At 33.8% G+C, this 12,711-nt stretch overlaps 1 protein-coding gene across 1 annotated transcript; it reads left to right on the top strand.

The window, feature by feature from the left end:
* Nucleotides 1-10,232: 10,232 nt before the first annotated feature.
* On the top strand, nt 10,233-12,537 carry LOC134743354 (bolA-like protein 2). Its single transcript, XM_063676746.1, has 3 exons — nt 10,233-10,367; nt 10,455-10,633; nt 12,379-12,537. Exons 1-3 carry the CDS (start codon nt 10,322-10,324, stop codon nt 12,508-12,510), a joined length of 357 nt encoding a protein of 118 aa, XP_063532816.1. The 5' UTR covers nt 10,233-10,321; the 3' UTR covers nt 12,511-12,537.
* Nucleotides 12,538-12,711: the final 174 nt, after the last annotated feature.

The following is a 12,711-nucleotide window of genomic DNA, read 5'->3' as shown; positions in this document are numbered from 1 at the left end:
GGGTCTATCGCGAAACAAGAAAATCGAACTTTCGTTATCTAACATCTCTGTCACTCTTGCGTATTCGAGCGATAAAGAGGCTGCTAGATAACGAAATTTCGGATTCGAGTTTTCCGGTAGGTCCCCTGAAAACTTGTCAAAAACCTGTTAAAGGTACAGTATAAATAAGTTACTCTACGGTGCACTAAAAAAGCTAGTGCTGCACTCTGGTGGCAGAACATTGCAGTAATATCCCCAATTCCTCGTCCTTTGGAAATCTGAAATAAAAAGTTGAGTTTTGTGACCAACAGTATTAATAAAAGGAACATTCATCACTGATCATTAATGTCTTTTTTATTAGGGTTCCGTACCCAAAGGGTAAAAACGGGACCCTATTACTAATACTTCGCTGTCCGTCTGTCTGTCACCAGGCTGTATCTCATGAACCGTGATAGCTAGACAGTTGAAATTTTCACAGATGATGTATTTTTGTTGCCGCTATAACAACAAATACTAAAAAGTAGTCCCCTTGGTGCGCGCGTCCGACCCGCACTTGACCGGTTTTTAGTATTAAACTATAGTCTGGCAAACACAATCTGTCAGTAAGTAAGAACAAAGAAAACTATAGGTACAGTCGAAGGCAAAAATATCGATCCAGACAAATGGCTTAAAAATATGTGAACACGATTTTATTGTCTAAGCGTACACATATTTTTGAGACTTTGGGAATGTATATATATTTATGCCCTTGACTGTACTCATCAATTAAAATGAGACAGTCCTGGGCCAAACTATAAGAAAGCTGTAAATGTCGATACGTTATTGATCTGAGGTCGATACATCACTATGCCAAAAATATAACCTTTCATACTTAGCAGAAAAGTACGAAAAAATATGCAAAAATCTATAAAGACTTGAATGCAAGTAATAATTACATAAACAACATATCGATTTCTATGTTTAGGGTCAGGTCCTATAAATTAATTTCTTCAAAATTGAACAAAACTCACCGATTAAAGGATATCGGTTCGTGCGTATTTTCTTTTCTTCCTGTATACGATTTACAGCCCTCGATCACACAAGACATTATCACAAAGGGAACTTCAAACCATTACAAATAAAAACTCAGCACGTTTTCCAACAATCTTTCAGGAATAGCAACATTATAATTAAAATAAACCAAGATGACCGCTGAAACATCCCGAAATATTTCAACTAAAATAATACGACTATGTCAAGTTGTTACAGTTGACACCTACCTGTGAAATAACGAACATATATTTTATTTGGCTGGATTATATTATAGAACCACATAGGACCATTTGACATTTCCCTCAGTTCATCTTATGACAATACTGAAAAAAACGAAAGAACTTGCGGATTGTTGTCTCACTCACTCATAGACAAAAAGTAATAACGTGTTGTGAATACGATATCTTTTACCAAGCTTTTATTTTTGCCCGGCTTCTTTGCTTTAGTCATTATTCTGAGGTTAGCCCTCATTACATAAAAAACCGGCCAAGTGCGAGTCGGACTCGCGCACGAAGGGTTCCGTACCATTACGCAAAAAGCGAAAAAAAAAACACGTTTGTTGTATGAGAGCCCCACTTAAATATTTATTTTATTCTGTTTTTAGTATTTGTTGTTATAGCGGCAACAAAAATACATCATCTGTGAAAATTTCAACTGTCTAGCTATCACGGTTCATGAGATACAGCCTGGTAACAGACAGACGGACAAACGGACAGCGGAGTCTTAGTAATAGTTTTTACCCTTTGGATACGGAACCCTAAAAACCCATAAAAATACACATAGCCATGAAACCCGCTCCAGATTACGCCGCGAACGCGAGCGTGGAGTTGATTTCGCTGATTAGCGAACTAGACTACACACTCGCGTTCGCGGCTTCGCGCCGTGATTCGCGCATGAGTGTCGAGGAATCTTAACAAAAAGAGATAAACTAGTACACAGAAACTATAGACCTGTACCAATAACTTCTGAGGTTATAAGAATATTAATGTTGCTTATTTTTTATATATAGTTTCCAGACCATATACTAAACCTAAAAATAATATTTTGTGTCATCCTAGGTATTTGCTTAGGTAGAAATTTAGGTATTTCTTTTTTCAATCAGCATTCTGTAAAAAAAATATTCGAGACGAAATTCTTTGTTTCCCTGTAAAGGCAAAGTGGCTTCCGACGTACACACGCATTTTGTGTCATTTTCATCCACGGCTATAATGGCATTTAATAAATACCTAATATTGATCCTAAAACGCCTAAAAAAATATTAGAGTCGATAAGTGAAGTGTTGTACTTTACAGAACATTGTTATATGTTATTCAAACAAATCTGTGTCAAATTCATCCACCGCTTTTATTTAAAAAAAATTTTTTTCTAATTAACACCCTGTATCTGCCACAAAAAAAAATTCATATTATTAAGTTTACGTCTACAATATTATAATACCACATTGAGACATCATTCATAATTTGGGTCATTTTGATCCACGGTTTTTTTACTATCTGGCAAAATAAAACTCAATTGAGCAAGAAGGGCGTGCGCGGGGAAGGGTACCTACGCGGGTGGGGTGCTCATTATACTTGCCGCAATATCAGCTGGCGACTGAGATCTTAATACTATCTCCTTTACCCTTGTTAAGACCAACCAAGAGTGAAAGAGATGGCATTATGAGCTGTCTCGCCACTTAGTTTTGCGATACAGTGTATTTATTTCATTCGGAGGCATAATTACATTGTCTTATCAATCTTACCGTAGTAGGTATATAAATATAATTAAAAATAAACTGTAGGCTGCACTCCTCATACTGACCAACATTTGTGACGTTCCTAATCAAAAGGTACCAATTTCTCTGACAGGTTATTTGTATAAAGATATAATCAAATTTCGTCTTTATGGTAAACGACAAAGTGGTACCTACCTTTTGATTGAGAATGTCAAATCAGCGACTTAAAAAATACTTTTGTTTCGATTTTTAGTAGACTTTTTAAGTTTATTTTAAGACGCAATTTATTGCGATTTTTGTTATGTTTAAGCGTGGCAAGCAACATTAATTACAATGATGATGATGTTCATTAAATACAATATTTTGTCATACTATACTGAACTGTCACCCTATACATGAGAATGAACAGCGCCCTCTTGACAATGATCATATATTACTGGTCAGGCTTTAATATGTGTCATAATTTAGTAGTCCCCTTTGTGGATTCTAAGTTTCCGAGTTACAGCAGTTTAGTGAAAGCGTTTTTTTTTTAAATATAAATTAAGGGTTGAATAAAGAGGAAAGAAAATTTGATTATTTTTGCGCTACGACGTACGGTTTAGTAGATACAGCCCTATAAAGTTTTTTTTATTGTTTTTTTTTTCTTTTTTACATTGTGTTTTTTGTATATTACTTTGGGGTTTTATAAAGGGGAACGAAAATTTAATTATTTTTGCCCTACGACGCATGGTTTAGGAGATCAAGCCCTATAAAAAAAAATCTCTTTTTTTTTGCGTTTTTTTGTGTATAAATTAATGGTTATATAAAGGGGACCGAAAAGTTGATTATTTTTGCGCTACGACGCACGGTTTAGGAGATACAGCCCTATATAGATTTTTTTCTTTTTCTTTTTTAGGTTTTTAAATCTTAATTAAGGGCTTCTTAAGGGGAACGAAAATTTGATTATTTTTGCGCTACGATGCACGGTTTAGGAGACACAGCCCTATAAAGTTTTTTTGTTATCATTTTTTTCTTTTTTTTTCTTGTGTTTTTGTATATTATTTTGGGGCTTCATAAAGGGGAAAGAAAATTTTATTATTTTTGCGCTACGACGCATGGTTTAGGAGATACAGCCCTATAAAGATTTTTTTTTTTAATTTTGTGTTTTTTTAAATATAAATTATGGGTTGCATAAAGGGGAACGAAAATTTTATTGTTTTTGCGGTACCACGCACGGTTTAGGAGATACAGCTCTATAAAGTTTTTTTTCCTGGTTTTTTTTTGTTTTTTTTTAAGTATTATTATATATTATATAATTACGGGTTTCTTAAAGGGTTTTTTTTTATTATTATTGCGCTACGATGCACGGTTTAGGAGATGCAACCCTATAAAGATTATTTTTGTTGTTTTTTTTTCATTGTGTTTTTTGTATATTATTTTGGGGTTCCGTAAAGGGGAACGAAAATTTTGTTATTTTTGCGCTACCACGCACGGTTTAGGAGATATAGCTCTATAAAGATTTTTTCCTGTTTTTTTTTTTGTTTTTTTTTTTTAAAGTATTAATTAAGGGTTTCTTAAAGGGGAACGAAAAATTGATTATTTTTGCGCTACGATGCACGATTTAGGAGATGCAGCCCTATAAAGATTTTTTTTTTGTTTTTTTTTTTTCATTGTGTTTTTTGTATATTAGTTTGGGGTTCCACAAAGGGGAACGAAAATGTGATTATTTTTGCGCTACGACTTTTAGGAGATACAGCCCTATAAAGTTTTTTTTGTTTTTTTTTTTTTTATTGTGTTTTTTGTATATTACTTTGGGGTTCCGTAAAGGGGAACGAAAATTTTATTATTTTTGCGCTACGACGCACGGTTTAGGAGATACAGCCCTAAAATGATTTTTTCCCTCTTATTCTTTTTTGCGTTTTTCAATCTTAATTAGGGGTTTCTTAAAGGGGTTTTTTTAATTATTTTTGCGCTACGACGCATGGTTTAAGAGATACAGCCCTATAATGTTTTTTTTTTAAATTTTGCGTTTTTTTTTAAATATAAATTATGGGTTGCATAAAGGGGAACAAAAATTTTATTATTTTTGCGCTACGACGCATGGTTTAGGAGATACAGCCCTATAAAGATTTTGTTTTTAAATTTTGCGTTTTTTTTTTTAAATATAAATTATGGGTTGCATAAAGGAGAACGAAAATGTTATTGTTTTTGCGGTACCACGCACGGTTTAGGAGATACAGCTCTATAAAGTTTTTTTTCCTGGTTTTTTTTGTTTTTTTTTTTAAGTATTAATTACGGGTTTCTTAAAGGGTTTTTTTTTATTATTTTTGCGCTACGATGCACGGTTTAGGAGATGCAACCCTATAAAGATTTTTTTTGTTGTTTTTTTTTTTCATTGTGTTTTTTGTATATTATTTTGGGGTTCCGTAAAGGGGAACGAAAATTTTGTTATTTTTGCGCTACCACGCACGGTTTAGGAGATATAGCTCTATAAAGATTTTTTCCTGTTTTTTTTTTTTTTTTTTTTTAAGTATTAATTAAGGGTTTCTTAAAGGGGAACGAAAAATTGATTATTTTTGCGCTACGATGCACGATTTAGGAGATGCAGCCCTATAAATTTTTTTTTTTTTTTTTCATTGTGTTTTTTGTATATTACTTTGGGGTTCCGTAAAGGGGAACGAAAATTTTATTATTTTTGCGCTACGACGCACGGTTTAGGAGATACAGCCCTAAAATGATTTTTTCCCTCTTTTTCTTTTTTGCGTTTTTCAATCTTAATTAGGGGTTTCTTAAAGGGGTTTTTTTTTATTTATTTTTGCGCTACGATGCACGGTGTAGGAGATACAGCCCTATAAAGTTTTTTTATTTTTTTCTTTTTTTTCATTGTGTTTTTAGTATATTACTTTGGGGCTTCATAAAGGGGAACGAAATTTTTATTATTTTTGCGCTACGACGCATGGTTTAAGAGATACAGCCCTATAATGATTTTTTTTTGCGTTTTTTTTAAATATAAATTATGGGTTGCATAAAGGGGAACGAAACTTGTATTATTTTTGCGCCACCACGCACGGTTTAGGAGATATTATATCTATATATATAGCTATAATAGCTCTATAAAGTTTTTTTCCTGGTTTTTTTTAAAGTTTCAATTAAGGGTTTCTTAAGGGGAACGAAAATTTGATTATTTTTGTGCTACGATGCACGGTTTAGGAGATGCAGCCCTATAAAGATTTTTTTGTTGTTTTTTTTTTCATTGTGTTTTTTGTATATTACTTTGGGGTTCCGTATAGTGGAACGAAAGTTTTGTTATTTTTGCGCTACCACGCACGGTTTAGGAGATATAGCTCTATAAAGATTTTTTCCTGTTTTTTTTTTTTAGTATTAATTAAGGGTTTCTTAAAGGGGAACGAAAAATTGATTATTTTTGCGCTACGATGCACGATTTAGATGTAGCCCTATAAAGATTTTTTTTTGTTTTTTTTTTCATTGTGTTTTTTGTATATTAGTTTGGGGTTCCATAAAGGGGAACGAAAATTTGATTATTTTTGCGCTACGATGGTTTAGGAGATACAGCCCTATAAAGTTTTTTTTTTGTTTTTTTTTGTTGCGTTGTTTTTAAATATAAATTAATGGTTACATAAACGGGACCGAAACGTTTATTTTTGCGCTACGACGCACGGTTTAGGAGATACAGCCCTATAAAGATTTTTTCCTCTTTTTTTCTTTTTTGCGTTTTTAAATCTTAATTAGGGGCTTCTTAAAGGGGAGCGAAAATTTTATTATTTTTGCGCTACGACGCATGGTTTAGGAGACACAGTCCTATATTTTTTTTTACAATGCATGTGCTCGAAAAGTGCGTTTCCTACGGAGCCATATCGTGCGGAAAGTACTGCTTTTCCGCACTAGTGCTTTTTGTTTTCAATTTTTTTTTACAGTACATATGGTGCTACTTTCTCGCACTAGTGCGGAAAAGAGCACTTACCGTGCATATGTCGAAAGTTTAAAGGGCCATATGTACTGTAAAACGTACGATACACGTGCGAATAGGTAATTCGCAACTCGTGTCGATTTAAAACACTCCTTATAATAATTAAACTTATTTGCCATGATATGTTTTTTTATTTACTCGCACAATGCATAGTAAAACATTGTATGATACACGTGCGTAAAGATGATTTCCGCACTTGTTGCATAAATAGCAATTTTTTTTTATCAAAGAATGAAAGAAAGTCACGGTATTAATAACCAAATTTTACTTTAGTGGTACCTTTTCCCTATCACTGTCACAAATGTATGTGGCGTTCACGTAAACGCGATATTTTTAAGATTTCCCTGCGCAATGTTGCCAGCTCGCTCGCAAATCAAACATGTACTTACAGTTCTTTTGCATAATGGTGACATTGTACAATATCTATAAGTTTTAAATAGGTAAAAGATAATTCGACGCATTCTTTGCTTGCTTGATTTTTTTTGTTGTTTTTTTTTTTTTTCATTGTGTTTTTTGTATATTATTTTGGGGTTCCGTAAAGGGGAACGAAAATTTTGTTATTTTTGCGCTACCACGCACGGTTTAGGAGATATAGCTCTATAAAGATTTTTTCCTGTTTTTTTTTGTTTTTTTTTTAAGTATTAATTAAGGGTTTCTTAAAGGGGAACGAAAAATTGATTATTTTTGCGCTACGATGCACGATTTAGGAGATGCAGCCCTATAAATATTTTTTTTTTTTTTATTGTGTTTTTTGTATATTACTTTGGGGTTCCGTAAAGGGGAACGAAAATTTTATTATTTTTGCGCTACGACGCACGGTTTAGGAGATACAGCCCTAAAATGATTTTTTCCCTCTTTTTCTTTTTTGCGTTTTTCAATCTTAATTAGGGGTTTCTTAAAGGGTTTTTTTTTAATTTATTTTTGCGCTACGATGCACGGTGTAGGAGATACAGCCCTATAAAGTTTTTTTATTTTTTTCTTTTTTTTCATTGTGTTTTTAGTATATTACTTTGGGGCTTCATAAAGGGGAACGAAATTTTTATTATTTTTGCGCTACGACGCATGGTTTAAGAGATACAGCCCTATAATGATTTTTTTTTGCGTTTTTTTTAAATATAAATTATGGGTTGCATAAAGGGGAACGAAACGTATTATTTTTGCGCCACCACGCACGGTTTAGGAGATATTATATCTATATATATAGCTATAATAGCTCTATAAAGTTTTTTTCCTGGTTTTTTTTAAAGTTTCAATTAAGGGTTTCTTAAGGGGAACGAAAATTTGATTATTTTTGTGCTACGATGCACGGTTTAGGAGATGCAGCCCTATAAAGATTTTTTTGTTGTTTTTTTTTTCATTGTGTTTTTTGTATATTACTTTGGGGTTCCGTATAGTGGAACGAAAGTTTTGTTATTTTTGCGCTACCACGCACGGTTTAGGAGATATAGCTCTATAAAGATTTTTTCCTGTTTTTTTTTTTTAGTATTAATTAAGGGTTTCTTAAAGGGGAACGAAAAATTGATTATTTTTGCGCTACGATGCACGATTTAGATGTAGCCCTATAAAGATTTTTTTTGTTTTTTTTTTCATTGTGTTTTTTGTATATTAGTTTGGGGTTCCATAAAGGGGAACGAAAATTTGATTATTTTTGCGCTACGATGGTTTAGGAGATACAGCCCTATAAAGTTTTTTTTTGTTTTTTTTTTGTTGCGTTGTTTTTAAATATAAATTAATGGTTACATAAACGGGACCGAAACGTTTATTTTTGCGCTACGACGCACGGTTTAGGAGATACAGCCCTATAAAGATTTTTTCCTCTTTTTTTCTTTTTTGCGTTTTTAAATCTTAATTAGGGGCTTCTTAAAGGGGAGCGAAAATTTTATTATTTTTGCGCTACGACGCATGGTTTAGGAGACACAGTCCTATATTTTTTTTTACAATGCATGTGCTCGAAAAGTGCGTTTCCTACGGAGCCATATCGTGCGGAAAGTACTGCTTTTCCGCACTAGTGCTTTTTGTTTTCAATTTTTTTTTACAGTACATATGGTGCTACTTTCTCGCACTAGTGCGGAAAAGAGCACTTACCGTGCATATGTCGAAAGTTTAAAGGGCCATATGTACTGTAAAACGTACGATACACGTGCGAATAGGTAATTCGCAACTCGTGTCGATTTAAAACACTCCTTATAATAATTAAACTTATTTGCCATGATATGTTTTTTTATTTACTCGCACAATGCATAGTAAAACATTGTATGATACACGTGCGTAAAGATGATTTCCGCACTTGTTGCATAAATAGCAATTTTTTTTTATCAAAGAATGAAAGAAAGTCACGGTATTAATAACCAAATTTTACTTTAGTGGTACCTTTTCCCTATCACTGTCACAAATGTATGTGGCGTTCACGTAAACGCGATATTTTTAAGATTTCCCTGCGCAATGTTGCCAGCTCGCTCGCAAATCAAACATGTACTTACAGTTCTTTTGCATAATGGTGACATTGTACAATATCTATAAGTTTTAAATAGGTAAAAGATAATTCGACGCATTCTTTGCTTGCTTGTTGCTTGTTGTTGTGTTGTTTGCGTAACTTCTTTTAATAAGTTGCGTTAATTTGGCGCACAGGCGAAGTAAACATGCGTTGCGTACGGCAAGGTCACGCCGCGGCCCCACCCTGCACGGCCTCCGTTGCCCATTCAGACCGCCCGCTAGCTTCGTTCGAACGCAAATAATATTTTTGTAATATTTGTTTAAGCAGTGGATGCAAGTGACACAAATTCATACATCTTATTTATCCCGCATTTCAAATTAATAAGATGTAAACTCTAATATCTTTAATATTCTTTTGTAACGGTGACAGCCTGTTACATAAAAATCATCAAATATCTTATGAAGCTATGCCTTAATAAGACACAAAATCATTTAATGGACCTATTTAAACGATTAAATTCGACCTAAGTAATTTTTTTTAACTCTAATTTTTTTTTGTGTCATTTAGAATATTATGACATAGTATCAGATTGCAGTGGACGTAATTGACACAAACTATGTTTTCACACTAAAAACACTATCCTAAATGCAACACAGTTACATGTTTTCTCTCGAATATTTTTTTCTCCAAAATAATTCAAAATAAAAAATAATTACCACAAAATAACAAATTACTAGAAAAGCAAATTATATATATGACACAAAACAAAATGTAAGATTTACATCTTAACAAAGTATTCATAAGCGAAAACAGAATTGACTTTAATATTTTTATAACCTAGGGGTCAAAATATAGCCAGCGGTACAGGTCTACTATGTGACACAGAAGAATAAACAAAACATTATATGAATCTAGTATAACATGAGTATAACTGGATCGGTCATGAGGGGTGGGGGGAAATGTAACTCGATATAGTTTTAAAAAACTTTATTTTCTCTTTCCTCTTATAGGAATCGCAATAAGACTATCTTTCACTATCAAAGAGTGCAGGCCCTTGTTTACCATCAATGTCGAAACTGTCAAATGTCAATGTCAAATTGAAATGTCAATGCATCGCTAAATAAAAGGGGGTTATGTTTACAGATTTTATTTATCAGTATTTTTAAAATATTTATTTTAGATTTAGACCAGTAGTATGTATCTTAATAGTTCAAAGTTATTGTATAATACATTCCATACAGGTATGGAGGTACTTTAAATAGTAAATTTAGGAACACTACAATCTATTGTAAAACACTACGGACTTCTTGCATTTTCACTATTTACAGGTATTTCTTACACTATAAGAAACAAGTCCAGAGTAGTAGAGAGTACGATTAAGAAGAAATTGCAGGCTGCGTTGCAAACGACGCACCTAGACGTCATAAATGAGTTAGACCAAGTGGAAACGCCTCATTTCAGATTAGTTGTGGTTACAGACAAGTTCCATGGATTACCTATGTACAAGGTATACTTACTACGGAATTAATTTTAATTAATTACGATAAGCTTCATTTTTTCTTTACTTTTGCAACTAGGAGAATATCTTCCAGTCACTTTTCTCTGAACTTGCTAATGTTCATTTTGTATTTGACATAGGGCACTGCACTGAAAGTGTTAAGTAGACCATGAATACATTACGTTTACTTATCAATACAATGGAACCATTTCACTGTACAAGGAAGGGGATACGAGACTTAGAGAAAGCGATCTGAAAGAGAGCATCAAACCCCAGAATAAATGAAATACTAGTAAGGAGTAAGGATAATCAAAATAAGATGCAATTTTTTTGTAGTATACCTAGTCGGCTCATAAGTTCTGTCATATACATAGTATCAAATAAAATCAAAAGTTTAAGTTTATTCCGTATAATTTGTACAGCGTTTGAAAGCTTATAAACTAGAGAATCTAAATGTATAACATTTATTCAAAATGACCGCCATAATTATCTACACAGGCTTGAAGTCTTCGTGGCCAGTCGTCAATGGATTCACGCACCACTTTCATGTCGATATTGGCCACTGCCGTAGCAAGAGATTTTTTCAGCGAGTCTAGATTTGCATGAGGTTTTGAGCACACCTTTTCCTCTAAATACTGCCATATTTTATAGTCTAAAGGATTAAGATCTGGGCTAGAGGAGGGCCAATCTTCATGCCGTATAAAGTCGATTTTATTGGAGGCGAGCCAGGCTTGTGTAGACTTTGCCTTATGGGCTGGAGCAGAGTCCTGCTGGAAAACCCAATGCTGGTTTAGAAACATCGTATGGGATAGTGGTTTCACAATATTAGTCAACACCGTGTCTTTCTCACAAAAATGCATACTAGTGACGCCCGCATAAGAAACTCCCAGCCAAACCATCGCAGATGAAGGGTGATGACCTCTTTGAATACGAGGAATGCTATTAGACGCTTCTTTACTATTGCGAGCGTACACTCTATCATTTTGTTTATTACAGTTTTCTTCTATGTCAAAAATTTTCTCGTCCGAAAACAGTATACAACGGTGCTTATTTTTAGCGTACTTCTTCAATAAAGCTTATCTTATCTTTTAAGCCTTAAAGCTTTAAGCCGACCATTGAGAAGATGGCCAGTTTTTCGTTTATAAGCACGAAGTCTCAGGTCTTGATTAAGCACTCTTTTCACCGTGTTTTTGCTCAAACCCATCTGGAGGGCCATAACTTTTTGTTTCCTAGCGGGATTTCTGGCAATGCGTGCCCTAATTGCTTGTACAACCGCTGGAGTCCTAGCTGTACGCGGACGACCGCTTCTTTTCTTGTCATTTAAACTAGAGACCTCACTGTATCTTTCTATGGTACGATACACAAATCTTAGAGAGAATTTTAAATTTTCAAGTAGCTTAAAAATTTTAGTCGGCGAGTGACCACAACGATATAGTGCAATTATTGCGGTACGGCTATCTTTAAGCGTCCACTCCATGTTGAAGAAAACAGAAAATTGCAAAATTATACTACTCAAATATTTAATAAAGATTCGAAATTCAAATGCAGAACGGTTTTTGTTTTAGGAGTTCCAAATTTAAATTTTAAAGGCCAGTGACAGAACTTATGAGCCGACTAGGTAATATCTCTTTTGGTCATATAGCACAGTCCACTTTAGGTATATTTGTGAAGTGTACCCATGGTCCAAACCAGACACAGGTGATCATTAAGAAATGTGACTGTAGTAACTAATAATTTTATATTAACTTTTTCAGAGATACAATTTGGTTAATGAGGTCCTGAAAGAGGAGCTGCAAGGTGGCACCCAAATTTCTTCAATAGTAGCCAAAACCCCCATCCAATGGCACAGAAGTCTGGCTGCTAAGGAACATAGCCCTGACAGCTGAGGGTTTACTTTACTTGCTGCGTAATAGTAAATAATGCTGTAAATAATTGTTGTTTATCTATTATAAGACAAACGTAGTAAAAAGTATTAGCTGTTGGTCAACAGTGTTTTAAAATTAACCCTTTACCAAGGACCCTTTCATTTTATTATTTACTAGAGCAGACAATCACATGACTTGCAAATTAGATATGCACATATACAC

Source organism: Cydia strobilella, chromosome 8 (assembly GCF_947568885.1).
Source record: "Cydia strobilella chromosome 8, ilCydStro3.1, whole genome shotgun sequence".
NCBI classification, from domain to species: Eukaryota; Metazoa; Arthropoda; class Insecta; order Lepidoptera; family Tortricidae; genus Cydia; species Cydia strobilella.
Note: the sequence above shows the minus strand (reverse complement) of the source record. Positions and strands in the feature narration are given on the sequence as shown.

Coding starts and splice junctions, on each gene's coding strand:
- LOC134743354 (XM_063676746.1), top strand. CDS start 10,322: ATGTATCTTAATAGTTCAAAGTTATTGTATAATACATTCCATACAG. Junction 10,368..10,454: donor GTATAATACATTCCATACAG/GTATGGAGGTAC, acceptor CACTATTTACAG/GTATTTCTTACACTATAAGA. Junction 10,634..12,378: donor ATGGATTACCTATGTACAAG/GTATACTTACTA, acceptor TAACTTTTTCAG/AGATACAATTTGGTTAATGA.